At 61.8% G+C, this 27,040-nt stretch overlaps 1 protein-coding gene across 7 annotated transcripts in view; it reads left to right on the top strand.

Annotated features, from left to right (window-relative positions):
* Positions 1 to 16,669, top strand: part of RNF44 (ring finger protein 44) — a 34,519-nt gene extending 17,850 nt beyond the window's left edge. For 4 of the 7 annotated variants that reach the window (XM_075009509.1, XM_075009507.1, XM_075009511.1 and 1 more), the window contains exons 2-11: positions 9,972 to 10,137; positions 10,967 to 11,186; positions 12,379 to 12,546; positions 12,719 to 12,892; positions 13,212 to 13,373; positions 13,517 to 13,632; positions 13,782 to 13,869; positions 14,033 to 14,154; positions 14,280 to 14,379; positions 15,882 to 16,669. In XM_075009509.1, the coding sequence (XP_074865610.1) occupies positions 10,031 to 10,137; positions 10,967 to 11,186; positions 12,379 to 12,546; positions 12,719 to 12,892; positions 13,212 to 13,373; positions 13,517 to 13,632; positions 13,782 to 13,869; positions 14,033 to 14,154; positions 14,280 to 14,379; positions 15,882 to 15,944 (1,320 nt within the window). In that variant the 5' untranslated portion in view covers positions 9,972 to 10,030 and the 3' untranslated portion in view covers positions 15,945 to 16,669. Of the gene's footprint in view, positions 1 to 3,939; positions 4,033 to 4,653; positions 4,895 to 9,971; positions 10,138 to 10,966; positions 11,187 to 12,378; positions 12,547 to 12,718; positions 12,893 to 13,211; positions 13,374 to 13,516; positions 13,633 to 13,781; positions 13,870 to 14,032; positions 14,155 to 14,279; positions 14,380 to 15,881 lie in introns of those variants that run through there. The other 3 variants (XM_075009510.1, XM_075009508.1, XM_075009513.1) reach the window with 3 other exon arrangements.
* Positions 16,670 to 27,040: the final 10,371 nt, after the last annotated feature.

The raw sequence follows: 27,040 nt of genomic DNA, 5'->3' as shown, positions 1-27,040 counted from the left end.
CTGCCTTCCCTGCAGCGTGGGGCTCAGGTCACTTGCTGGGATCTCGGGCGCTGGTGCAGCTCGGCTCCTCTGCTGGCGGCGGGCAGCAGTTCGGTCTCCGTGGGGCTGGGCGGAGCGTGGAGGTGGCCTGGGATGTAGAGGTCGGCTGGGCAGTGGGGTCCTGGCTGGTCGGGAGCTCTGTGACTTGCACGGTGGAACGGGAAACCGTTGATGGAGCAGGGACCCGAACCTGGGTCCCACTAGGCAGGCCTGTCTGCATTGCTGACATTGGCACCGGGGCTCTTTGGGAGCACGGCGTGAGGAGCCTTAGGCCAGCGTCCCGGGGTGGGGCCCCTCCTCAGGCGTGCTGCCGTGGCCTGTGCTGGGATCGCCGTGGCCAGGCCGGGGCAGTGCCAGGCCCCCCAGTGCAGCTGGCCGCACGCCAGGCTCTGCTGTTAGTTTCTCGCCCATCGAAAAGCGAGCCCGTTCCAATCACAGCGCACCCGTGTCCTGTCTGTTTCCTCAGCTGCCTCTGTGGGGGGGACTGGGTGTGCCGGGCTGGGCTTGAAGGCTGTGATGGGGTTCTGGGGTCCCCCAAGCTCTGCACCCTGTCCGCAGGCAGGAGAGTCTCTCACTCAGCAGGAAAACAGCAGGTTTATTAGCCGACAGGACACAGCATCGTACAGAGGAGTCACTACAGCAGGCCGAGACAGCCAGTCCAATCCATGTTGGGGAGAGGAGGCCCCGAGGGGCCCCCAGAGCCGGGGCCTGGCCCCCTCCTTTGTCTCTCTCTCCCTCAGCCCAGACTAACCGCTTCCCAACTCCCAGTTCCAGTTCAAACCCCTCAGGCTCCACCTCCTCCTTTGTCTGCAGTACAAAGGTGTTACCTGGTCATCAAGGTTACCCTCAGCAGGAGCCTCACACCCTCTGTGAGTCACTCACATACACACAGGTATCCCCCACTCCATCACAAAGGCGCTCTGTAATTGGGGGTATGTAGGAAGCTTTACAGCAAAGTGAGACACACCCCTGGCTTGAGTGGCAGCAGGGCTCTTACCTTGGTGGCTTCGCTCTGCCTAGGTGTCCGGTGCTGTCTCCCTCCTTTCCAGTGGGCTTTGGTCAGCAGCCGGAGAGTCGAGACTGACACTTACATCACCATCATTAGGCTCCAGAGTGAACAGCCGGCTGCGCTGAACATGCAGGTCTTGGTTCCCCGAGCTCCTGCTCGGTGCTGTCGGCGGGCTCAGCCAGCCCTCCCGGCGGGGCGCGCGGCAGCCCGGAGTGAAGGGAATCGGCGCCCGGCGGGGCTCTTGGGAGCGGGTGCTGCCCTCGCTGGGGTGCTGCCCTGGGGGCCTGGAGGTCCCCTTGCGCTGTTGGGGAGGTTGCCCTGTGGCAGGGGTCTGTGCCCGCCCAATGGTTGCGCCCTGGCGGGTCGCTGCCTGGGCCAGTTTAGGACTTCTCGCACCTGAGGCTTGGGCTGCCCTGGCGGGGGCGTGCGCTGGCAGTACCAGGCGCTTGTGCGGCCCACGGCGGCAATGCTGACGCAGGTGTGAGCGGCGGGCAGGGGTGTCCGGCTGGCTGCAGCCCCCGGGGAGCAGGGTGCGCAGCGCTGCTCCCGCTTCCCTGCCTGCACCCTGGTGCCCTGGGTAGGAACACATGGGGAAGGCGGCTCCCTGGGTCCTGGCGCCCCCCAGCACAGGGAGGTCAGCCGGGGCCGGGGCCGGGGCACAGCCTGGCTCTGAGCCCCAAGCTCTGTGGGAGGAACATGTGCCCGGTGCCCAGTCCCTCCTGTGCTCTTCCCGGGGGAGCTGCGGGGCGCGTTGCCCTGGGTGGGAGGGCCCAGCTGAGCGGCGGGGTGCAGGCCCCTGGTGAGGGGAGCTGGTGGTGCTGGCAGGCCGGAGGGAGCGAGGGCCCTGGGATGCTGCTGGGGCAGAGCTGAGGGCAGCCGCTGGAGATGGCAGGGGCTGGCTGAGCTCGCTTCTCCCTCTGCCTGGGCCCTGCGCTGGGCTTGCAGCAGGCTGAGGCTTTGCTGTGGGGCGTGGGCCAGGCGGGGAGCTGAGCATGGGGAGCCAGGCCTGAGCCCCAGCCAGTGGAGCTGCTGGCTGGCCGGTCCTGCAGCCAGGCGAGGGCTGGCCCGGGAGCAGGGAGCTGAGCGCGTTCTCATCCTGCTCTGGCTGCGTGGGTCGTTCGGCCCGGCCTGGCCCCCGGTGCAGGCACTGCTGCGCCCCTTGCCTACACTGCGTCTCTGCGGCTAGGCCAGGCTGAAGCTGCCCGGCCTGCGCTCGTGCCTCCCGCCAGCCCGGGTCACCGCGAAGCTGCCCGCTGCAGGCCAGGCCCTGGGCGGCTAAGGCCCCGGGCTGGAAGTCAGGAGATCTGTGGGTGCTGTGCCCTCCCTTGGCTGGCCCCGGCCCCGCTGTGGGGGGGCTCACGGGCCCAGGGCTGTTCCAGACGCCTCTCAGAGGTTTGCAGGGGGAAGCACTGAGCCCTGTGCTGCCCAGCCCAGCGTGTGGCCGAACTCAGCTCTGTCCTTGCCGGCAGCTCCTGGCTGCGAAGGCGCCTTCTCTGGCCTCCTTGTGGCTGGAGCTGTGCGTGTGGGGAACGGGGCTCACTTCCTCGGGGCGTCTGCCCTTCCCCCAGCTCAGGGCCCCCGGACTCCTGCCGGCAGTGGGGGGGCGTTGCAAAGGAGGGGCACTCGGTCACTCTGCAGGGATCTGGTCAGGAGCCCCAGGCAGGCAGCTCTTCCGCAGGCTGGGTAGTGGGGTTCAGGGGCCAGGCTGTTCTCCCTGCTGCACCAGGTGAGGTGCTGTCAGGATGAGATGGCAGCAGGATCACCTTCCCCATGCAGTGCTGGCGGGCTCGGGGGCAGAGTGGTTCTTGGGGGCAGGGGGACGTGCACTGGTGTGTCCCTCCATGGCATGGGGTGGGGTGAGTGCCAGCGGAGGTCTTGGCTGGTGGGGGGCACACCAGCCTGGCCCTCGGTGGGGGGTGTGGCAGCACTCCGGCGTGGCGCTCGGTGGGGGGGGGGTGCGGCACTCCGGCCTGGCCCTCGGTGGGGGGGGGTGGCGGCACTCTGGCGTGGCGCTCAGTGGGGGGGTGGCACTCCGGCGTGGCGGCACTCCGGCGTAGCGCTCGGTGGGGGGTTGGCACACCGGCCTGGCCCTCGGTGGGGGGGTGGCACTCCGGCGTGGCGGCACTCTGGCATGGCGCTCGGTGGGGGGGTGGCACACCGGCCTGGCCCTCGGTGGGTGGGGTGGCGGCACTCCGGCATGGCGCTCGGTGGGGGGGTGGCACACCGGCGTGGCGCTCGGTGGGGGGGCTGGCGGCACTCCGGCGTGGCACTCGGTGGGGGGGGGTGCGGCACTCCGGTGTGGCGCTCAGTGGGGGGTTGGCGGCACTCCGGCGTGGCGCTCAGTGGGGGGGTGGCACACTGGCCTGGCCCTCGGTGGGGGGGGTGGCGGCACTCCGGCGTGGCGCTCGGTGGGGGGTTGGCACACCGGCCTGGCCCTCGGTGGGGGGGGGTTGGCACTCTGGCATGGCGCTCGGTGGGGGGGGTGGCACACCGGCCTGGCCCTCGGTGGGTGGGGTGGCGGCACTCCGGCGTGGCGCTCGGTGGGGGGGTGGCACACCGGCGTGGCGCTCGGTGGGGGGGTGGCGGCACTCCGGCGTGGCTCTCGGTGGGGGGTTGGCACTCCGGCGTGGCTTGGGGGCGGGCACACTGGCGTGGCTCTCAGGAGCGCCACTCACGTCCGGGTGCTCAGAGTGGCTGGGCTGGCCTCCCATGAGCCCAGCCCTCTTTGCCGAGTCCTTGCGCTTGCTTGGCTGCGAGCGCCTGAGAGCCCATGGTGGGCTGGTGCCCCTAGAGTCTGGCAGGCCCACTTCTGGGCTGGATCAGAACCTGCGAGCCCCGGTTCAGGCTCCTGGCGGTGGCTGCAGCGAGGTGATCGCAGCTGGCCCCCAGGCTCTCTCTGTTGTCTGGCCGTGCGGCAGCGGGAGGAGGTCTGTGGCTGGGGGTGCACAATCCCATGCTGCCGGCCCCTGCGAGCTCCCGAGCAGGTAGGCCTGCTGTGTGGTGCTGAAAACCCAGTGCCGCTGCGGGGAGAGACAGCTGCCTGGGCTGTGGTGCAGTGAAGTGGTGCCTGGGGTAGCAGGGCCGGTGGCTGTGGGGTGTGGTGCAGGGAGAAGCAATGGATGTGGTACACCTAGACTGTAATGAGGCATTCGATACAATGTTGCAGAATCTTCTTATCAATAAACTAAGCAAATAGAACTTCGAGGGGGCCACTGCAAGGGGGTGCATAACTGGCTGGATAACCATTCACAGAGAGTAGTTAGTAGTAGTTCACAGTCAGGCTGGGAGGGCAGAACAAGTGGGGTTCTGCAGGGCTCTGTTTTGTGACCAGTTCTGTTCAATACCTTCGTCAACGATTTAGACATTGGCACAGAGGGCGCTTATCAAGTTTGCAGATGATACCAAGCTGGGAGGGGTTGCAACTGGTTTGGAGGAAAGGGTCAGAATTCAAACGGATCTGAACAAACTGGAGAAATGGTCTGAAGTGAACAGGGTGAAGTTTAATAAGGACAAATGCAAAGTGCTCTGCTTCGGACGGAACAATCAGCTTCATACGTACAGAGTGGGGAGCAACGGTCGAGGAAGGAGAAAAGGATTTAGGAGTCCTACTGGACCACAAGCTAAATATGAGTCAACAGGGTGATGCTGTTGCAAGAAAAGCAAACGTGACTCTGGGATGGGTTGACTGGAGTGTTGGGAGCAAGACATGAGAAGTCATTCTCCTGCTCCACTCTGCGCTGGTTAGGCCTCGGCTGGAGTATTGTGTCCAGTTCCGGGCACCACATTTCAAGAAAGATGTGGAGAAATTGGAGAAGGTCCAGAGAGGAGCAACAGGCGTGATTAAAGGTCTAGAGAACATGAGCTCTGAGGGATGACTGAAAGAACTGGGCTTGTTTAGTTTAGAAAAGAGAAGATTTAGTGGAGACGTGATAGCGGTTTTCAACAGGGTTACAAGGAAGAGGGAGAAAAATTGTCCCCTTGGCCTCTGAGGATAGAACAAGAGGCAATGAGCTTAAACTGCAGCAGGGGAGGTTTAGGTTGGACATTAGGAAAAAGTTCCTAACTGTCAGGGGGGTCAAACAGTGGAATAAGTTGCCAAGGGAGGTTGTGGAATCTCCATCGCTGGAGATATTTAAGAACAGGTTCGACAGGTGTCTGTCGGGGATGGTTTAGACAGTACTTGGTCCTGCCATTGGAGCAGGGGGCTGGACTCGATGGCCTCTCAAGGTCCCTTCCAGTCCTAGTGTTCTGTGATTGCAGCTGGTGGGGGGGGTAGGACCATTGGGGCCGGCGCCAGGTGTGATGGGGTTCAGGGGTCCCCCTGCACTGCACCCCGTCCGCTGGCAGGAGAGACTCTCACTCAGCAGGTACAACAGCAGGTTTATTAGGCAACAGATGTCCAGTTTCTCACAGAAGCAACAGCCTAGCAGCCAGAGACAGTCCTTCCAACCTGTCCTGGGGGGAAGACCCCGAGGGGTGCCCCTCTGGGGTGTAGCTTTCCCCTCCTCAGGCTGGCTGCCTTCCAGCTCTCCCTTTTCCTAGCCTCTAACTGCCGCCCCCGATTCAAAACCCCAGCTCAGCTCTTCCCTGCTCTTTGTTCAGGCAGAGGTGTCACCTGCCAGTTGTAGCCCCAGGGTCATCCTTAGCCACTGGGAGCTGCTGCTTGCCTCGGACATCCAGCCTGACTCACACATACACCCCCCACTCCATCACATCTCTCCCCCCTTCCAGACCGAACTGAGCGGGGTCACTTAGCCAGTGACCTGGGGAAGTTCGGGGCCCTCCCTGCGTGACAGGGCATCGGCTATGGTGTTGTTGTTCCCCTTGACGTGGACCACCTCCATGTCGTAGTCCTGCAGGAGCAGACTCCACCGCAGGAGCTTGGCGTTGGCCCCTCTCGTGTGATGCAGCCAGGTCAGGGGTGAGTGATCGGTGTACACGGTGAAACGCCGTCCGAACAGGTACGGCTGCAGCTTCCCCAGCGCCCACACCATGGCCAGACATTCCTTCTCTATGGCCGCGTAGCTCTGCTCCCGGGGCAGCAGCTTCTTACTCAGGTACACGATGGGGTGTTTCTCCCCTTTGTCATTCACCTGCATTAGCACCGCCCCCAGCCCCACGTCTGAGGCATCGGTGAACACCAGGAAGGGCTTGTTGAAGTCTGGATTTGCCAGCACTGGGGCCCTGACCAGAGCCTCCTTGAGCGCGCAGAGGGCCTCTTGGCACTGCTCGGTCCAGACCACCTTGTCAGGCTTTCCAGGTCAGCCCCCATCAGTACATCTGCCGGCAAATGGCTGTGCACGCCCACTTCCTTGGGGCCTTCCTTCTTCCCCCATTTCAGGTGCACCCTCGCCATGGGCACCTTGAAAGGGGTCCCATCAATTCCTGTTATCGTCAGGTGGGAATCGGGTATCATGCAGCCCGGTGCCACCACCCCGGGTCGGGCCAGCGTCACGTCAGCGCCTGTGTCCCAGAACCCCGTGACCTTTTTCCCGTCTACCTCGAGGTGTTTGAGACACTTGCTCCACAGAGGCAGTGCTGCCCCCACTCTGTAAACTGGCCTCTGAGCATTTGGTCCCCCTGAGGAGCTGGTCTGTGGGGCGGATTCGGCCCAAGCCGAGTGCCCATTGTCAGCACCACCCGCCTTGGCCGCCAGCCCCTCTGGCTTCTGGGACCCCACCCAGTTGACTCCATGACCCCCCGGCCTGCTCAACCTGTCTGGGAGCTTGGGGCACTGGGCTGCTCTATGCCCCTTTCGCCCACAGCGGTAACAGCCTGGGTCTGGTTGTGTCCCTCGGGCCGGCTGCTCTGTCCGGGCTCTGCTTGGCTCTCTGGGGGGTGGGTGGCTGGCCCCTCTTTCCTGGGCTTGCCCAAGAGGTGGTCCCCTCTGTCGTACAGTTAGGGACCGGTCTCTCTGAGATTCTCGGTTTCTCCAGGACTCCCTCTCCCTCCGGGACTCCCTCTCTCTCCGAGACTCCCTCTCTTTGTGGGGCTCACTTTCAAACCTGGCCCGGCTGTTTGTGAAGTCATCTGCCAGTTTCCCTGCATCATGTGCGTCCCCTGGCTTCCGGTCCACGAGCCACACCCTCAGGTCAGGTGCGCACATCTCGTAGAATCGCTCCACGACCGCCAGCTCGATCAGGTCCTCTACGGACTGGACTCCCATTCCGAACGCCCACTTCTGGTCGTATTGCTTCAGGCGGGCGGTTGTATCTACATGGGTTTCCTCTGGCCTCTTCTGCGCCTCCTGGAACTTCTTTTTGTACATCTCTGGAGTCAGCCCGAACTTATGCAGCAGGGCCTGTTTGAACCGTTCATCGTCCCCAGGCTGCAGCCCCACCAGCTGGCTGAGCACCGCTGTGCCCTTCTGGCCCAGCAAGGGGGTGAGGTGCCGGAGCCACTCATCTGGGGGAACCTCATGCAACTCACAGGCTCGCTCAAAGGCGGTAATGAACTCGTCCATGTCCCCTGTGTCCTGACACTGGGCCAGCACACGCGTCTCCAAGTGACTGGCCACCCCGATCCGTCTGGCCCTCTCCCCGCTTACCGCAGCTGGGGTCTCTTGGCGTCTCACCTCTGCCATGGTTCGCTCATGCTCCCGCTCTCGCTCTCTCTCCTCACGCTCTCTTTCTCGTTCCTGGCGCTCGTGCTCACGCTCTCTCTCCCGTTCCTGGTGCTCCAGTTCCCTTAATTTCACTTCGAGCTCCAGCCGTCGCAGCCCTGCGGCAGGGGACTCTGCCCGCGATGGACCACCGCTAGCTGAGCGCGACCTGGCGGGCACCGCGTCTGTCTGACGGCGTCGAGCCCCTGCTCCTGTCGGAGAGTCCGAAACGCTTCCCGAGGTGGACCGGCCACTTTCTGTCGGGACAGGCTCTGCCCCCCCGGATCGGTCATTCTCTTCCAGCTGTGCCATCAGCTGGGCCTTGGTCGCCTTCCCCACGGTCAGGCCCCTCTCTCTGCACAGCCCCACTAGCTCTGCCTTCAGGAGTCGGGTATAATCCATCTCCCCGCTATCTCCCGGGTTATCCACTCACCAGCAGCAGCTGCAGGAATGGCTCTGTTCCCCCTCTGGCTCTTGTGAGACTCCTTCCTTCTCTGGTGCTCAGTCAGCCACTGCTGGGAGCTCATCCGTGGGTGCAGTGCATCCCACTTCTGACACCAGTGTGATGGGGTTCAGGGGTCCCCCTGCACTGCACCCCGTCCGCTGGCAGGAGAGACTCTCACTCAGCAGGTACAACAGCAGGTTTATTAGGCAACAGATGTCCAGTTTCTCACAGAAGCAACAGCATAGCAGCCAGAGACAGTCCTTCCAACCTGTCCTGGGGAGAAGACCCCGAGGGGTGCCCCTCTGGGGTGTAGCTTTCCCCCTCCTCAGGCTGGCTGCCTTCCAGCTCTCCCTTTTCCTCGCCTCCAACTGCCGCCCCCGATTCAAAACCCAGCTCAGCTCCTCCCTGCTCTTTGTTTAGGCAGAGGTGTTACCTGCCAGTTGTAGCCCCAGGGTCATCCTTAGCCACTGGGAGCTGCTGCTTGCCTCAGACATCCAGCCTGACTCACACATACACCCCCCACTCCATCACATCAGGCCATCTGCAGGGTCTCCCGGCTTTCCATAGGCCTGTGGGCGCCTGGAGTCTTGCGCCGGGCAGGGAGGAGAGTGGCTGGGAGTAGCAGTGGGGAAGGGACCCGGGGGCACTGGCACGCTGTGAGCTGTGCGCTCTGTGCTGGTAGCTTGTACCACGCGGGTTCCCAGGAAACGGTGGCACAGCCCGGCCCCTGGCGCAAGCAGCAGCCCAGCCCAGCCCAGCCCAGCCAGGTGGTGTCCAGCCCAGCAGCCTGGAGGAATGGGCTCACCCCTGCGGCTCAGAGCCCCCCTCAGTGGGCACCGCCCTGCCTGCAGCTCACCCGGGTAAATTAATACCTGTCTCACGGAGCTGGATGGGACCTCGGGAGGTCACTGAGTCTAGCCCCCTGCCCCCCGGCAGGACCAAGCACCCGCCCTGACAAGTTTTCTTTTAAATCTGTCTGCCCCAGACCCCTAAACGGCCCCCAAGGACTGAGCTCGCAGCCCCGGGTTTAGCAGGCCAGAGCTCTAACCCCTGAGCTCTCCTACCCGCCGGTGGGAGTCCTGGTGGGGTGCCCATCGCAGCCCTGCTTGTGTCGTCCGCTGCTCGCGACTGGTAGACCTCCAGGCGCTGCCCGCAGCCACGCACAGCTTTGTGCCGCCATTTCCTGGGAGCCTGCGTGGCACAAGCTACCGGCCCGGAGCGCACGCCTGCAGGTGCCCAGGTGCTGGCCCTGCGTGGCAGGGCCCCTGCACGAGCCTGTGGCGCTGGCACTGTGTGGGCACTATGGGGACCGGGAACGTGGGGCTGGCCTGGCCAGGCCCTGGGCCTTTGGGAAAACATGACACAAATGTTAACCCCGGGGGTTAGGTGTTGGCATGGCGTGAGCTCTGCCCGGCCCTGGCCGGAGGCGTCGGGCTCATAGCCGGGGCCACCTGTGGTGCTGGGCCAGATCCAATCTGCCTCATCGCTCTGGTGGGGGTGCCCTGGCGGGGGAAGCAGGCCGGGGTCAGCCCCCTCCCCTGGTTCTCCCGCCCTTCTGGCCCGGCAGGCCAGTGCCTGTCTCTCCCGCCGGTGGGGCGTGGGGGTGGGACTTCTGGTGGGGCGTGGCGTCCGCTTGCCCAGCGTGCACAGCCTCTGCCCAGCAGCCCCCGGGGCTGGTCACTTGCACTGCAGCACTGGGGGGCAGGCGCTGGGCAGGGACCAGGGCCCCGGACAGGGTGGGCACAGGCAGGTGGCCCGTGAGCAGGCAGGGGTGCGAAGTCACTGCTCCTGGCAGGACAGGGGCCCTGGGCTGGGGCCTACGGGTGGGCACCAGGCTGCCCAGGGGCGGCGGGCTCATGGCTTTCTCCTTTCGGCAGGTTCTCATCCTCCCGGCGCCTGAGGCCCAGCACATCCGTCTGCCACCCTGACGTCACCAATGCGACCATGGGAACTGGCAGTCAATAGGCGGCCTCCCTCTTTCCCCTGCAACCTGCAGCGCTTCTCGGGGGGACCCTGCGGCAGTCCCGAGCACCTCAGGCGAAGGTACCTCCCCTGCCCGGCCCTGGCGGAGCAGCCGCAAGGAGCCAGCCCCGTACCCGGGTGCAGCGTGGCCTGGGGGCTGCAGTGTCTTATCGGGCCAGGCTGTGCTGAGCCCAGGGGCCGTCTCAGCTCTGCAGGGCAGCAACCCACACGGGCCGGCCCCACCTGCTCACTGTCCCCAGAGAAGGGCTTTTTCTTTGGCCTTTTCCATGGGCTGCACCAGGCTGGGGCGGCTGCAGGGTTGCTGGGGGGCCCTGGGCTAGGTGGCTCGTGGTGGCAGCACATGGCCCTTGGCTGGGGCAGCTGCAGGCTTGCGGGGGCAGCCCTGGCTCCTTGGAATGAGTGGAAGAGGATCTTCCGCCCTTGCCAGCCAGCAGCAAGTTGGTGTGTGGGGGGATTGATTTGTAAGTTACAAGTGCCCCTTGGCTGCTGGGTGTGAACAGCTCAGCTGGTTCCCCCGGAGGCTGGCTGGGCAGACGGCAGAGCACCCTGAACATGGAGCTGCCTCTCCGGGGCGACACTTGGGGGCTCGGCCCATCCCACCTGCTGGGGCAAAGCCGCCTGCACAGGGCTGGCCATGGCAGCCTGTCTCCAGCTGCGTGTGGGGGTCCAGCCACGCGGGCGAGGCTCTCCCTGCCCGGGGTCGGGCCAGAGGCGGGTCGGTCAGAGCTTGGCACCCTCAGGCAGACTCACTGCCGGGCCCGCCAGAGCCCTGCCTGTGAGGCGGCTCTGAGCACTGTGGTGTGGGGGCCAGGCACGGGCAGTGTCCTGTCTGTGCCAGCTGCATGGCCCAGGGTCATCCCCGCTCTGTTTCTTCCGCGATGGCCCCCAGCCCCACTTCCCGGCGCCCGTGGGGACGACGCGACCGACCTCTGCAGAGCCCACTGGCCCAGGATGAGCCCGCCCCGCACCCTGCCTTCCCCCCGCAGCAGCCGCACCTCCCGGTAGATGAGCCCAGGGCGTTCGGTCTCGCCAGCTCGCCACCCCGAATGCTTCACCCAGCCGCTCACCCTCCCCACCAGAGCCCCTTCATGGTGGATCTCCACGAGCAGGTAGGGCCGGAGGCGGGGGCGCAGCCTGGGTGGGGGTGGAGGGAGGGCTGGAGGCGGGGGCCTGGCCCGGGGTGGGGGTGGCGCAGGGAGTGGTGCCCCTCGGGGCCCGTGTCCCAGAGCTGCTTTGCTCAGCCATGGGCTGGTGGCTGGGCGCCTGCTGGCTACCATGGGCACGGCGGGGCTGAGTCCCGGTGCCGAGCCGCCGGCTGTGACTGCTAATGGCTCACGTCCCTACACCCTCCCCACGGCCCCGCTGCGCTCCCCAGCCTGGCCAGCAGCAGCCCCACAGGGGTGGGCGTTGCTGCTCCCATGGCTGCAGCGTCTGCGTCATGGGCCTTCGCTGGCCCAGCTTGGCCAGATGGTGTGCAGTGCCCCCAAAGGCAGCGAGTGCCCTGGCTCCTGGGCTGTGCTCCCCGACGCAGATGTCCCTGTGGCAGAGCCTGACTCTCACCTGGCGCGCTGGGGGGGGGTTCAGGCTCGGCCGGCCCAGGAGCACAGGGCCTGGCGCGCTGGGGGGGGGTTCAGGCTCGGCCAGCTCAGGAGCGCAGGGCCTGGCGCGCTGGGGGGGGTTCAGGCTCGGCCAGCTCAGGAGCGCAGGGCCTGGCGCGCTGGGGGGGGTTCAGGCTCGGCCAGCCCAGGAGCGCAGGGCCTGGTGCGCTGGGGGCGGTTCAGGCTCGGCCAGCCCAGGAGCGCAGGGCCTGGTGCGTTGGGGGGGGTTCAGGCTCGGCCAGCCCAGGAGCGCAGGGCCTGGTGCGCTGGGGGCGGTTCAGGCTCGGCCAGCCCAGGAGCGCAGGGCCTGGTGCGTTGGGGGGGGTTCAGGCTCGGCCAGCCCAGGAGCGCAGGGCCTGGCGCGCTGGGGGGGGTTCAGGCTCGGCCGGCCCAGGAGCGCAGGGCCTGGTGCGTTGGGGGGGGTTCAGGCTTGGCCAGCCCAGGAGCGCAGGGCCTGGTGCGTTGGGGGGGGTTCAGGCTCGGCCAGCCCAGGAGCGCAGGGCCTGGTGCGTTGGGGGGGGTTCAGGCTCGGCCAGCCCAGGAGCGCAGGGCCTGGCGCGCTGGGGGGGGTTCAGGCTCCGCCGGCCCAGGAGCGCAGGGCCTGGCGCGCTGGGGGGGGTTCAGGCTCCGCCGGCCCAGGAGCGCAGGGCCTGGCGCGCTGGGGGAGCCCTGTCCCACGGTGCTGTTTGTCTCTCGTGCGCAGGTGCACCAGGGCCCGGTCCCCCTCTCCTACACGGTAACCACGGTGACGACGCAGGGCTTCCCTCTCCACGCAGGCCAGCACATCCCCGGCTGCAGCACCCAGCAGCTCCCAGCATGCTCCGTGATGTTCAGCGGGCAGCATTACCCACTCTGCTGCCTCCCGCCCCCGGTGAGTGCCAGGGCCGGGGAGCGAAGGGCTGTCCCCGCTGGTCAGGGCAGCTGGCCTGGCGCATGCAGATGGCCTGGGAGCAGGGACCTCAGCCAGCCCCCAAGCCCTGTGGCTCTTGGCCGTGGGGCGTGTGGGGCTCAGGGGCCTGACCGTGTGCTGCTTCCTTCCCCAGCTCATCCAGGCATGTGCCATGCAGCAGCTGCCCGTCTCCTACCAGACCTTCCCGCCCATCCTCTCCAGCGACCACTACATCCTGCACCCGCCCCCGCCGGTGCCGCCCCACCAGCCGCCGCACATGGGCCCCCTCGGCCAGTTCGTGCCACTGCAGACCCAGCACCCGCGCATGGTGAGTGGGGCGGGGCCGGGCCGGGCTCCTGGCCTCGGGAGCGCAGTGAGTCTCGCTCGCTGAGGTCCCTGCCAGGCCTGGGCCCAGCCGGCTGTCTGGGAGGGTGGGCTCAAGGCTTGCCTTGCCTTGCCTTGCCCGCTACAGGCAGGGAGGAGGGGCGGTCCCCGGCGCCCAGGGTTCCCACAGGGCCGTGTCCGCGTGAGCTGTCAGCGCTGCAGGGCCTTGGGGGGTTCACGGGCCGGGCAGGGCAGGGCAGGGCAGAGCCCCGCCCAGCGTGCCCAGCAGGGACCCTGCACCTCAGCTGTGTGTCTCTCCCCAGCCTCTGCAGCGGCTGGACAATGAAGTGGACCTGCGAGGGGAGCAGCACCCCATGGGGGGCTTTGCCTACCCACCCTCCCCCCACGCCCCGGCATTGTCCCCCTCTGTCCCGCTGCATTACCTCCACCACGACCCGCTGCACCAGGACCTGCCCTTCGGCGTGGTAAGTCCCTGCCTGGGGCGGGGGTGACCCAGGGCCCTGAGCAGGCGGATGTGGCCTTGCTGGGATGGGAGCGTTCCCCGGTCTGAGCTGCACCCCTGTGGCTCCCTGGGGCCCTGACCCGGCCCTGCGCTCTCTCCCTGCAGCCGTACCCCCCGTTGCTGCCCCGGCGACTGAATCCACAGCGGTACCGACTGCAGCAGCCACTGCCGCCCCCCCCGCCGCCGCCCCCCTACTACCCAAGCTTCCTGCCCTACTTCCTGTGAGTACCGGGGCGGGGGCCGCCCAGAGGCAGGCTCCATTGGTGGGGCTGGCTCCTCTGTCCCGTCAGAGCTGAGGGGGGGAGGGGTCTTAGAAATACCACCCCCTGGGCTGCGCTGCCCGTGGGTAACCCCCGCCCCTCTCTCCCAGCTCCATGCTCCCCGTGTCGCCAACGGCCGTGGGGCCCACGCTCAGCCTGGACCTGGACGTGGACGACGTGGAGATGGAGAACTACGAGGTGCGCTGGGCCCTCCTTGGGGCAGGCAGGGCTTGGGGGCTGGGCTCTGGGCAGGGGCCGTGGGGCAGAGCCCTGCTGGGCCCCTGGGGGCTGTGCTGCTGGCGGGGGCTTGGGGGCCTGGCTGTGACGTTCCCAGAGGCCCTGAGCCCCGTCCTGCCTGCAGGCGCTGCTGAACCTGGCAGAGCGACTGGGCGAGGCCAAACCCCGGGGCCTCACCAAGGCCGACATCGAGCACCTGCCGTCGTACCGCTTCAACCCCGAGAGCCACCAGTCGGAGCAGAGCCTGTGAGTGAGGCCAGCGCCGGGTCAGGCTGGGGGTGTGGCAAGGGGTGATGGGTTGGGGGTGCTGCACGGGCGCCCTGGGCCCTGCGGGGGCTGCTGGCCTCCGAGTGATGGTTTCCTTCCCCCAGGTGTGTCGTGTGCTTTAGCGATTTCGAGGCAAGGCAGCTTCTCCGGGTCCTGCCCTGCAACCACGAGTTCCACGCCAAGTGTGTTGACAAGTGGCTGAAGGTACTGGTGCTGGGGCAGGCTCGAGTGGCCGGGGGGCAGCGTTCGGTAACTCCCTCGGCCAGGCGAGGCACAAGGGGCAGGTGGCGCTGCCTGCTGGGGCCGTGCGAGGCACAAGCGGCAGGTGGTTCTGCCTGCTGGGGCCGTGCGAGGCACAAGGGGCGGGTGGTTCTGCCTGCTGGGGCCGTGCCAGGCACAAGGGGCAGGTGGTTCTGCCTGCTGGGCTGTGTGAAGCACAAGGGGCAGGTGGCGGTGCCTGCTGGGGCCGTGCGAGGCACAAGAGGCGGGTGGTTCTGCCTGCTGGGGCCGTGCGAGGCACAAGGGGCGGGTGGCGCTGCCTGCTGGGGCCGTGCGAGGCACAAGGGGCGGGTGGTGCTGCCCGCTGGGGCTGTGCGAGGCACAAGGGGTGGGTGGCGCTGCCCTTTCTCCATGCTTGCTGCTGCCCGTGTCAGTGAGATGGAACCTGGCCTGTGTGCAACCCCTTCGTTCTGGCAAAACGTCTTCAGAGCCTGCCAGAGCCGTCAGCCTGGACTGGTGCAATCTGGGCCACTCAGATGGCCTTTCCCCTGCCCCCAGGGCTCCGTGTCCTGGCAGGCCCGGACCCTGTGGGCTCCCCGCCCTGTGGGACTGGCCCACGCCAGCAGGCCACAGTGGAAAGGAGTACCCCCTTGCTAGGGCACGAGCAGCAGGAGACGGCACAGCTGGCAGGGGACGAGGGTGCTGGGGGTGGGGGCCATGGGGGGCTGCATTTCTGCAGAAAAGCCCCTGAGCTCGCAGAGAAGCACACGGCCTCCTGGGCTGGGGGAACACCCCAGGTGCACTGATCCCAGCTGCGCCTGTGGCACCCGCCCCCCAAGCCCGGCCCTGCGGCATATCAAGGCCCCCGCTGGCAGCCGGGGCACCGAGCACCCAGCATGACCGTGCTGCCCAGCACAGGTATCCCCTCCCAAGTCGTGCTCTCGGCTCTGCCAAGGGGCTGTGGGCTTTGTCAGCAGATCCCACTGCCCCCAGCCCTGGCGTGCTGGGGATACCTGTGACGTGGGTTGCCAGGCCCCCTGTGATGGGCACCTGACTGCCAGGAGCTGGCCCCGGCCCCTTGCCGGAGGGTCTCGCTGCGCCTGGGAGGCAGGGCAGACGAGGAAGGGGTAGCAGCCCCACTAGAGATGAGACGAGGCGGGCCGCTGCCCCACCTGTGCCCGGCCTGGCCTGGCAGGCAGAGGCTGGGACCATGGTGTGTTTCCACAGAGCCTTGGGCTGCAGGGGCTTTCAGCTGGGAAGGAGGCCACTGGCTGCCATGGGGCATCGCGGGTGCAGCCCTGGCTGTTTAAACGCCCCGGTGGGCTGGCTCCCACCCGGCTGCAGCATCCCGAGGAGGGACCAGCTGTGCTGGCACCGGATGTGGCCGTCCGTGGGGAAGTGCAGCTTCTGGCGGGTGCCGTGCCGTGCCAGGTGCCGTGCCGCGCCGCGCCGCGCCGCTGGGCTCACACGGCTCTCCTCCCACCCAGGCGAACCGCACGTGCCCCATCTGCCGGGCGGATGCGTCCGAGGTGCACCGGGAGGCCGAGTGAGGCGCTCAGACTCTGCCGCACAATCTCCTGGAGGAAGAGGACATTGGGCGAGGGGCCTGGGCCCCCGGCCGTGCGCTTGCCTCCGGCTCCCCTCGGCTGTGGTGAGAACAGAAGCAATCTCGGATGCCCGGCCCGGGGGCGCACGCCGAAGATGCCGGCCTGGCGCTGTCGCGCTCAGCTCTTCATCTCTCGGGGGTTCGCGGCTGCATGGCCAGCCTGGGCGGGACACACGGAGGAAGCCCCCCGCCAGCTGCCCGAGACGGACTGGGCCCTGCTGGGCAGCGAAGGGATTGCTCAGTGTCGGGCTGGGCACAGCAACCCAAGGCATCGCCAGGAGCCAGGCCGCCCTCTCCCCCAGCCAGCGGGCAGGGCCCGGCCTGGCACTGCCCCACGTCCCATGTTGCCCTTCCCTGCCCCAGGCAACCGGTGGGCCCCAGTCCGCAGCCTGCCCCCAGGGAGGACCCCGCCTGCGCGTGCTCGGGGGCACCTGTCTGTCTCCACGGCTCGTGAGGTGCAGCCTCTGGTGAGGAGCGGATCAGAGCGCGGCCCAGCCTGTTGGGCTGGCAGCCCCAGCAGCTTGGGAGTCGCGTTACCTTTCCTGCCCTGTAGCCCCCCCCAGGGCTGCTCTGTGCTCACCCCGTAACCCCCCCAACCCCCCCAGGGCTGCTCTGCACCCCCCAATAACCCAACCCCACCCCCAGGGCTGCTCTGTGCTCACCCCGTAACCCCCCAACTCCCCCCCAGGGCTGCTCTGCGCCCACCCCCTGTAACCCCCCCCAACTTCCCCCCAGGGCTGCTCTGTGCCCCCCCCATAACCCCCGCAGGGCTGCTCTGCGCCCACCCCCCGTAACTCCCCAACCCCCCAGGGCTGCTCTGCGCCCCCCCCGTAACGCCAACCCCCCCCAGGGCTGCTTTGCACCCCCCCCGTAGCCCCCCCAGGGCTGCTCTGTGCTCACCCCATAACACCCCCAACCCCCCCCAGGGTTGGTCTGCGTCTACCCCCTGTAACCCCCCCCAACTCCCCCCCAGGGCTGCTCTGCACCCCCCCATAACCCCAACCCCCCCCGGTCTGCTCTGTGCCCACCCCCCCAAGGCTGCTCTGCCCTCACCCCCTGTAATCCCCCAACACCCCCCCCAGGGCTGTTCTGCCCCCACCATCTGTAACCCCCCACAGCCTCCCCCCAGGGCTGCTCTGCCCCCACCCTCTGTAAGCCCCTAACCCCCCAGGGCTGCTCTGTGCCCACCCCGTAGCCCCCCAACTCCCCCAGGGCAGCTCTGTGTCCCCCCATAACCCCCCAGCCTGCCCAGGGCTGCTCTGCCCCAACCCGCAGTAACCCCCCGAACCCCCCCCAGGGCTGCTCTACACCCACTCTGTGGTGCTGTCTCAGCAGGGTCCTGTGCTGGCTGCCGGGTGGGCCTCGGTTTCCGCCTCTGCCTGTCCCAGCTGTGCCACGGAGAAGCCCAGCGGCCGCTGCCGGGCTGGCCCCTTGGAGCAGGGCGCTGTACGCGGCCTGGCTGCAACAGCCGCTGCTCGACCTCTCCTCCAGGTGTGGGGGCTGCTGCCCCCCCCACCCCGGTAATGCTGTGCGGGGTCTCCCCCTCGCGCCCAGGCCCCTGGGGCTGCCTGGCCCCCTCCCAGGCTAGCCAGGCAGCGGCAGCCGCCGGCCGGCCTCGTGGCTATGTTGCATGCCGTATGGCGCAGGCGCCGGCCCTTGTAGATATGCATGTGTGTGCGCCTGGGCGGGGGCTGCGTGGCCGGCGCCTCAGGACGACCGTAAGACTTCCAGGACTTTCCCCTTTCCCCAAGGTAAACTGAGTCAGAAGCAGCCTGGGGAGGAGGGAGCCAGCCTAGCCAATCAGAGCTGGGGGGCATCAGATGGAGCAGATCCCCCCCTCCATTTCCCTGCATGTGGGCTCAGCCCTGGTGCTCAGCGCCCCACCGCCTGGCCAGAGGATGTACCCTCCCGGCAGTGGGGGGGACCGGGCCGCCGCAGGGGCTGCTGGGAAGCATTGGGCAGGAAGGGGGTGGGGGGGCGTGTGGCGTGTGCTGCTCAGCTGCAGTCCTGTCTGTGGCGGGGGAGTCCCAGGTGGCCAGGGCTCGCAGGCGTGCTGGGGGTGGCCGGTGGGAGCCGGCTGCCCACTGGAGTTCCTGCCTGGCGGTTCGGGGCTGGGGGAGCCTAGGGGAACGTGGTCCCCTCCCCCCAGCTCCAGGCAGAGGGGGCTGGACTGTGACTGGCAGACGTGCAGGGCCCTTCCTGCCCTCTCGGCCAGCAGGATGGCAGCATTCTCCAGCCGGGTCCCAGCTGCTCCATCAGGGAGCCTTCTCGCGGGGCCCCGGGGCAGCTCCTGCTCCCAGGGGTGGCCAGTGGCCAGGCGGGCAAACCACAGACACCAGCAGCCCCCAGCGTGCAGCCCCCCTGCCCCCTCCTCGCCTGGCTTTTAACCCCATCCCTTCCCTTCCCTTCCGGACACGGATAACCAAAGGTCTTTTCTGTACATAGCCGCAGGTGAGTCGTTCACGTACAGCCGCTGGGAGCAGCCCCGGCGCTCGCCTGTTCTAAAGCCCCCTCCGTGCCCCCCCATGCCCGTGAAAAGCCTTACGGTTCTTTTGATGGTGACTCGCACGCTCACAGCTCGTCTGCCGCAGAAGCGATTCCAGCGAGCCGCTGACGGCTCCTCGGAAACCAGCCCCCTGCATCCGGGTGTTCGTGATTGCTGATTGCGCTGTACATACCACTGTTACCAATGAGTTCCTGTGGTGGGGTAGTGGACTGTTTACTGTTCTCTTATTCCAGTCCCCGGGCCCTCCAGAGGGAAAGCTCAGCTCCTCCCCCGCAGCGAGGCGCCCCCCCTGGAAGGTGCTAGGACGTGTGTTCTGTGTTAGAAAGTTTTATATATATATATATAAATATATATATAATTTTTTTTGCTCTGTTACTTGCACATTTTACAGTTACCTCATTTCCCCCATGTATGGATTTGAAAAAAGGCTAATATATAGAGAGAGAAAAAGGTCCTTAAAGCTCTAAAAGTGTTTGTTTTCGCCATTCCATTGGACTCCGATTGGTTTGTAGCATCGACCACCCCTAGAATGTTGTATTATATAAATGTGTATTATACGGATTGAAATTTTTAACAGATTTGTACTTTTTTTAAAATGAAAGTTGCTAGTTGGGCTTGATCAAGTAGTGCAATTGTTATTTTTTTTAATGTTGTGGCTGATTTTGAGAGGGATATTCACTAATAAATGTATGATGTATACCAACCGGCCGCCCCCAGCCTCTCTCTCTGTGCTGCCTTGGGGCAGGGCTGGCTGGGAGGGCTGGGTTGTTTGCCCTGCTCTGTGGGGGTAGGCTGAGCATTGGCTCCCCGACTGCTGCTGACCCCGTCAGCTTCCTGGGAGCCCGGAGCCTACAAGTCCCAGTGTGCAATGCTCTGGCTCCAGGGTCTCAAACTTGATTGCACCTATAATACATGGAGGTTCTTTGGGCACAGCTGAAAGAGCCAAAGCTGGGCAAATTGCGTAAACCCAGGCCACTTCCACCCCAGACTGAGGTCTGTCGCTGTAAGGCACCAAACCTGTCCCAGAGCCACTCTGCCACCCTCCTGGCCAGCCCGGTGACACGCAAGCAAATCTCTCAGGCTCTCCACCTTCCGTGGGGCCCCGTCACTAACCCCCTTACACAGAGGAGCCGTTACGAAAACCAATCTCATCAAATCCACGCAGGTCCTTCCAGCCCTGTGCCCAGGGCTCGCCCAGCCCAGCACACGGCGCCAGCCCTTCCGAATCTCAAGGGGGAAAGTGAAATCGTTAGCAATCCTTTCCATACGCCCATGACAAAGCCCCTGGTGCCGGCTGCAGCAGATGGGGCAGGCTGCTGTCTGGAGTGCGTCCTGTGTCAGGGTGGGGCAGCAGGTCATTCAGTCTCAGTTCAGAGCAGAGAAGTGGTTCTTCGTGTGCCCCGCTGGAGGTGCTGGGCTCGTCCGGCGCCGCAGATCGGAGACTCTTCAAAGCTGTATCTGCCTGGTCTGCACATGCACGGCCGCGTCTCTTCACCCTCTTTTGATCACGTGCGCTGACCATTCCTCTCAACCGCCCCCAGGCTGCGGACGGAGCTATCTGCCTCTCCTCAGCTTGACCTCCTGAGACTCAAAAACTCTCTGTTTTCTATAAATAGTTTTTCTTCCTTATGTTCCTCAGCTGTTGTTCATTAGTTGTTTCCTTAAAAAAAAAAAAAGTTACTGTTCGAGGTTTTCTCCGTTTGTTTGTTTTGCATAAACCGATGAAGTTATGTTTTGTTACAGACTCAAGTTAGAAGTTTAAGTTTGGACATCAGTTTCCTACTGTTTATTGTTTGCCGATTACAAAACTGCTCCGAAAAACCAGGCTGCACTGAACTTCCTCACCAGGCCTGGCTCACGGGGTTTTAAGAAATGTGAACAGTGCCATGAGGCGATGCCTCCTCCCGTGGACACTCCGAGTGCATAAGTCGTCGGGGAGGGGGTCACATCCCTCAGAAATGTCCACATTGCATGAAACTAACAGCCAGAGCTCGGTGCGCTCCAGAAATGCGCCTAAAAATGATTTTATTTGACAAGGCTCTTCAGCCTTCTACTAAAGACACCACGAGGGTCCTGGAGCGGCCTGCAGGGCCCCCTCTTCAACCACCGTTCCCTCCACTAAATCTAAAACCTCACCGACCAGGTCGTTGCCTGCTATATCACAGAGGAATCCTGTAGTCACGGTAAAGCCTGGCACCTCCGGCACTGCCTCCTTAAGTTCTAAGGTGGCTCTGAGCAGGAAAAAGGCAAAGTCTGTGGCACCGACACCAAAGTCTTTGGGCACAAAACCATCGGAACCAAGAACACAGATGTCTTCCTCCAAGCGCCTGGTTCCCAGCACGTCAGCACCAACAACATCCTCGGCACCGACCATCGCTAGGGCTGTGACACCAGCACCACCGGCATCGACTTCTCCGCACCGATCTCTGGCACCATCGGTACTGGAAGCCCCTTGAGATGCTGCGCCGAGGAAGGCACTAGCTAAGTCATAGCACTGGAGCCCTTGTCTGCACTCGCCGTCACCAACTTTTTCCGAGACGCTTTCTCCATCTCCAGTGGTGCTGGTGCTGAGATCGCCTCCTGTGCGATCTGGAAGGCTAGAGAGACATAGTGCACAATGGTACGAGCTACACAGACTGCCCTCCCCTTTCCAGACCCCTGCACATGATAAGTGTCCCGCCCTCATCTGTCACCTTCGCCATCTCCATCTTCCAGGATGCCCTGCAGGTCCTCCTCGTTGCGTCGCAGGGATCTCTCCTGGGCCTGGCGTAGACACTCTTAGGAGTCGGTGCTCTCCCGCCACTCCAGCAGCTGCTGCTATCACAACCGCCACCATTACTCTCCTTGGCGACACTGCCCTGGACAGGAAGCCTCTGACAGGTCTCGATCGTGGGGTTGCGCTATGGCGGGCTGTGTCACTCCTCGACTGATGCCTGTTTTGGCCCCATCTCCACTGCCGCAGTCTCCACCACCCCAGCAGTTGGAAGCAAAAGCAGCACTTGCATCGGACACAGAGGAGCAGAAGCCTGCTGCATCTCCCGCTGGCCAGTCACCCTCGTCACCTGACGAGGACGTCATTCTGGGGGACGTTTTGCTCCTAGATAACATAAAGCAATTTAATGATTTCTTCAAAAGGGTGTTGATTAGCTAGGATGGACCACTTGGAGACGTACAGGAGAAACGGCGCCAACTTTTGAGGAACCTACAGCCAGAGTAGCCATACCCATGGAAGAGGACGTTATAGAGATGTCTGATGACATATGGGTGATCAAATGACAGGAAGTCCAAGAACATGAATGGAAAGCGACTGTCTAGGAAGGAGTACGGCAGAAAGGGATCTAGGGGTTATAGCGAACCACAACTTAAATATGAGTCAACAGGGTGATGCTGTTGTAAAAAAAAGCAAACATGATTCTGGGATGCATGAACAGGTGTGCTGTGAACAAGACACGAGAAGTCATTCTTCCGCTCTATTCTGCGCTGGTTAGGCCTCAGCTGGAGTATTGTGTCCAGTTCTGGGCACCGCAGTTCAAGAGAGATGTGGAGAAATTGGAAAAGGTCCCGAAAAGAGCAACAAGAATGATCAACGGTCTAGAGAACATGACCTACAAAGAAAGGCTGCAAGAATTGGGCTCGTTTAGTTTGGAAAAGAGAAGATTGAGGGGGGACATGATAGCAGATTTTCAGGTATCTAAAAGTGTGTTGTAAGAAGGAGGGAGAAAACTTGTTCTCCTTGGCCTCTGAGGATAGAACAAGAGGCAAGGGGCTTAAACTGCAGCAAGGGAGGTTTAGAATGGACATTAGAGAAAAGTTCCTAACTGTCAGGGTGGTCAAACAGTGGAACGAATTGCCAAGGGAGGTTGTGGAATCTCCATTGCTGGAGATATTTAAGAACAGGTTAGATAGAAGTCTATCAGGGATGGTCTAGACAGTACTTGGTCCTGCCATGAGGGCAGGGGACTGGACTTGATGACCTCTCGAGGTCCCTTCCAGTCCAGGCACTCTATGATTCTGTGATAGATGTGATTTTGATAAAAAGAAGATGGATAACATCAGTACAGCAGTGCTGGACTTTCCAAGGAGCAGACACACTCGAACCACAGTCTAGTGATCGCAAACACCAAGGTAAAAATCAGTAGAAAATGTACAACACAGTTTAAGAAGAGAAGAGACGTGGCGAGGGTAGGTGAGGAAGAAATAGGGAGTGCGTACAGAGCAGTGCTCAAAGATAAGATTAGCAGTGCAGCTACAGAGAAGGGCCTAGATAAGAGAGTCGCAGGGTTAGCCATGGCGATAGAAGAGGCAGTTTAGCAGACTGTCCTGCAAAAAGAAACAATCAATAAGAAGTGGATTACTCAGGAGACACTGAAGTTGGTCCGAGAGAAGAGAGCGTTGAAGATCAGAAGGGATGTTTCCGAGAGGGCGGAACAGCAGTGTAGGGTGAAATGCAACGAGGTGAGGAAAGTGGCCAGAAAGGATAAAGCGAAATGGTTAGAGGAGCAGTGGGCAGATATAGAGAGGTATTACGGTGAATGCAAGACCAGGGAGGTGTACAATATGATTCAGAATATTAATAGGAAGTGGCAGCCAAAGCAGATGGTAATCAAAGATGAGAACGAAGAGGTGCTCATGAACAAGGAGAAGGTTCTGCAGCAATGGACTAGATACTGCACCGATCTGTACAAAGCACAATTGGACCAACGTGTCCCAGAGACTGATCGAAGAACTGAAGGGGACATCTCCCTTGAGCATTGACAGCAAGACCTATATTTCAAAGGAGGAATTAGAAAGAGCAATGAAATGACAAAAGAACAAGAAGAGCCCTGGAAATGATAAGATCATGGGAGAGATGATCAAATATGGAGGAGAAAGTCTGATTCAGGAAATACACCAACTATGTAATAGGGCATGGAAAGAAGGGAAGGCACCTGAGGAACGGACGAGATCCGTGCTAGTGATAATACACAAGAAAGGAAGTGCATTGGAGTGCAAGAACTACAGAACGATTGCCCGAATGAGTCACCTAGGGCAAGGTGCTGATGACGATACTGACAGAGATGATCACGGATAGAAGAACATCTAGCGGATGACCAAGCGGGGTTGAGGACAGATAGAAGTACCATGAAGCAGATATCGGCACTTAGATTGATAGCGGAGAAAGCTCAAGAAAAGAACAAGAACATCTACACTCGCTTCGTTGATTTTCAGAAGGCATTGGACAGTATAGATCAGAGAGTGACTTGGGAGGTGTTGGAGTCGTACGGAGTGGGTAGCAGACTGATACGGTTGTTGAAAGATATCAGTGATAACGTGGAGGCAGCGGTAAGAATGTGTGGAGAGATGGGAAGTTGGTTTAGAATGCACAGAGGTGGAGGTATGAGACAAGAAGCTCTGATGTCACCGAGCTTCTTCATTATGCATCTAGAGAGAGCGACGGACGAGATCAAGGTAGAGGTGGAAGGGATATCTGTGCATGGTATAAGAATTAACAACCTGAGGTTCACGGATGATATAGTTATCACTGAGGAAGATGAGGAGAAGCTAGCAAAAACAGTGCAGGTGCTAAAGGAGGAAGGGAAGTGGTATGGGCTGATTATGAACATAATACAACAAAAACAACAGTATTTGGAGTTAAGGAAATAGGAAGATCAGTGTATATGGGATTGAACTAGAGAATGTAGAGAATTTGTATATCTGGGGAGCAACATGACATACGATCTAGACTGTAAGAAGGAAATAGCGGGTAGAATAGTAAAAGCAAGAGCTAGTTTGAAGGCGATGGATAAGATCTGGAAAAGCAAAAGGTTAGCTTAGGAACGAAGCTGAGCATCTTGAAAACGTGCGTATTCAGCAGCGTGTTGTATGGATGTGAGACATGAGTAATAATGAAAGATTCGAAGAGAAGGATATTGACATTTGAGAGGAGGTGTTACGGAAAGATCCTGAGAATAGGATGGATGCAGAAGGTCACCAATGAGGAATTATATAGAAAGACACAGACGAAAGAGAAGCTACTGAAGAAGGTTGTACAATGGAAGTTGCACCTATTTGGGCAGATTTGTAGGATGGACGAATGAAAAGATCAAGACCCTGGTATTCGGCATAATGGACGGTTCCAATAGGAGAGGCAGACCCCTGGGTAGATGATGTAGTAGATTGGTGCAGAGTTAGTCTGCAGAAACTAAGGCACTCCACACTGGACAGGGAAAGATGGAAAGGAATAGTGAGAGAGGTGTCAGACGCCGATGGGCGCGGAGCACGTGGTGGTGGTTGATGATGATGATGACATATGGCAAAGCCCTGCTTCGGAACCTCCTGCTAACAAGAAGCTCAATAAGAAACACTTCATTCCTCCAAAAGGGGTGGAATTCTTAGTCACACATTTACTGCCAAACTCACCGGTATAGACGCTGCGCTGCATAAGTCACGCACGCCGCAGTTCAGGGGAGCGTCAACAGACAAGGAAGCCAAACAACTCAACGTCTTCGGTGGGAAGCTGTATTCTTCAGCTACTCTCCTGCTCCACTTAGCGAGGTATGCGGCTCTCCTCCGTTCATCTCCGTCCCACCTTTGACACCACCCATCACAGCCCTCTTCAGGGACCTCTCTCCCAAGACCACAACTTCGACAACTCTGGCAAAGTGATAATGCTTCTGGACTGCTTACTGGAGTCCGAGACCAATCCTCAAGTCGGTGGCTGGGGGGCGGGGGCGCTGTACCGCAGCCAGGACAGCTGTTCAGCTGACCTTGGATGTAGCAGATACAGTGGCAAGAGCCACAACCACTGCAGTCATAATGCGTTGTGCCTCATGCCTACAAGATTTCGCCAACCTAAGGAGCTGCAGGCAAAAGTCAAAGACCAGCCCTTTGATGAAATTATTTGCAGAGGATGCCAATGCAGTCCTTCACTGTAGTAAGGACTCTCAAAGGACACTGAGGGCTTGGGGAACGTATACCCCTCCCTACAGGAGGTGGCACTGCCACCCCTACCAGAGGAGTTACAAAGCCAGTTTTTTTTTTTGTTTTTTTTTTCCACAGACTGCAACCTTATCAGCCTTACAACCAACCCTGTTCTCAACAAAGGCCGTGAAGGTGTAGAAACCAAGGTGGATGTAACCAGCCTCCCCAGTCAGACAGCAAGTTGGACTTGTTGGACGAGAGCGGCAATGTCGTCAACATCACCTCCCAACCCTCCAGTGTGTTTCGCCACCGGCTGAGGCCCTTCTTCCACCAGTGGACCTCCATCACCACCGGCAGGGGTTTTCTGGAGATAGTAAGGTCAGGCTACACCATTCTGTTCATCTCCATCCCACCTTCCACACCTCCCATCTCATCCCTCTTAAGAGACCCCCCCCTTGCGAGACTCCACTGCGCCAGGAGGTGGGACCATCTCCTATCCATAGGAGCAGTGGAACAAGTTCCCAATGAATTCAGGAGCAAAGGCTTCTGCTCCCACTACTTCCTCACGCAGGAGAAGAGCGATGGTTGGATACCAGTATTGGACTTGTGTGTGCTGAACCGATATGTGCAAAAGCAGCAGTTCAACAGTGTGACCTCGGCCTCGATAATTCCAATCCTAGACCTCAACGACTGGTTTGCGGCTCTCGACCTCCGAGTCGCCTACTTTCACATCGCTATTCATCCAGCTCACAGACGATTCCTACGATTCACCCTAGGGATGGATCACTTCCAATACAGGGTCCTTCCATTCGTGTCTCAACAGCCCCCAGAGCGTTCTCCAAAACTCTGGCAGTAGTGGCAGCTTACCCGCATTGACACAGGATCCTGATATTCCCCTACCCAGACAACTGCCTGTTATGAGGACCGTCACCTCCAGAGGTGCACACTACGAAGTCGGGTTTTCACTCTCTGGGACTTCTCATCAACGAGAAAAAAATCAACCCCCAACCTGTGCTGGCTCCAGAGTTCACTGGGGCTTGACTTGATGCAACTTCAGCAAGAGCTTCCTTGCCCTTGCACAGGTTCCAGGCCATTCAGGGCCCTGTAGACATCCTCCTGCGCAGTCCCAAAGTCCAAGTAGTGGTATACCTCAGACCCATGGGCCACAGGGCAGCGACAACGTTTGTGGTGCAGAATGCCAGACTTCATTTTCACTCGCTGCAACATTGGGTGACCTTTATTTACAACAGCACACGCCGCAGCCTTCACCGCTCGGTGGGACGTCCACCTCATGTACTTATGTCTCTTCCATGGTGGCAGAGCAGGAAAAGCTTCCTGCCCACGGTCCTTCCATCCCAGGCAACCTTCCCGACATATTACCACGGATGCCTCCATACTAGGGTGGGAGCCCACATGGACACCCTCTCCGTTCAGGGGCGATGGTGCCCGCAAGAACTCCTACTTCACAGCAACCTGTTGGAACTCAGGGCTCTTCTCAGAGCCCAGGCAGTACTATCTGGCGGTACGTTCAGGGTACTACAGTAAGAATACTCACAATGTGGTGACAACGTACTGTATCGATCGCCGGAGAGGGGCCTGTTCACGCTCCCTCTGTGTGGAGTCAATCCGACTGT

This window comes from Carettochelys insculpta, chromosome 15, assembly GCF_033958435.1.
Source record: "Carettochelys insculpta isolate YL-2023 chromosome 15, ASM3395843v1, whole genome shotgun sequence".
NCBI classification, from domain to species: domain Eukaryota; kingdom Metazoa; phylum Chordata; order Testudines; family Carettochelyidae; genus Carettochelys; species Carettochelys insculpta.
This window is presented reverse-complemented; position numbering and strand designations above follow the sequence as displayed.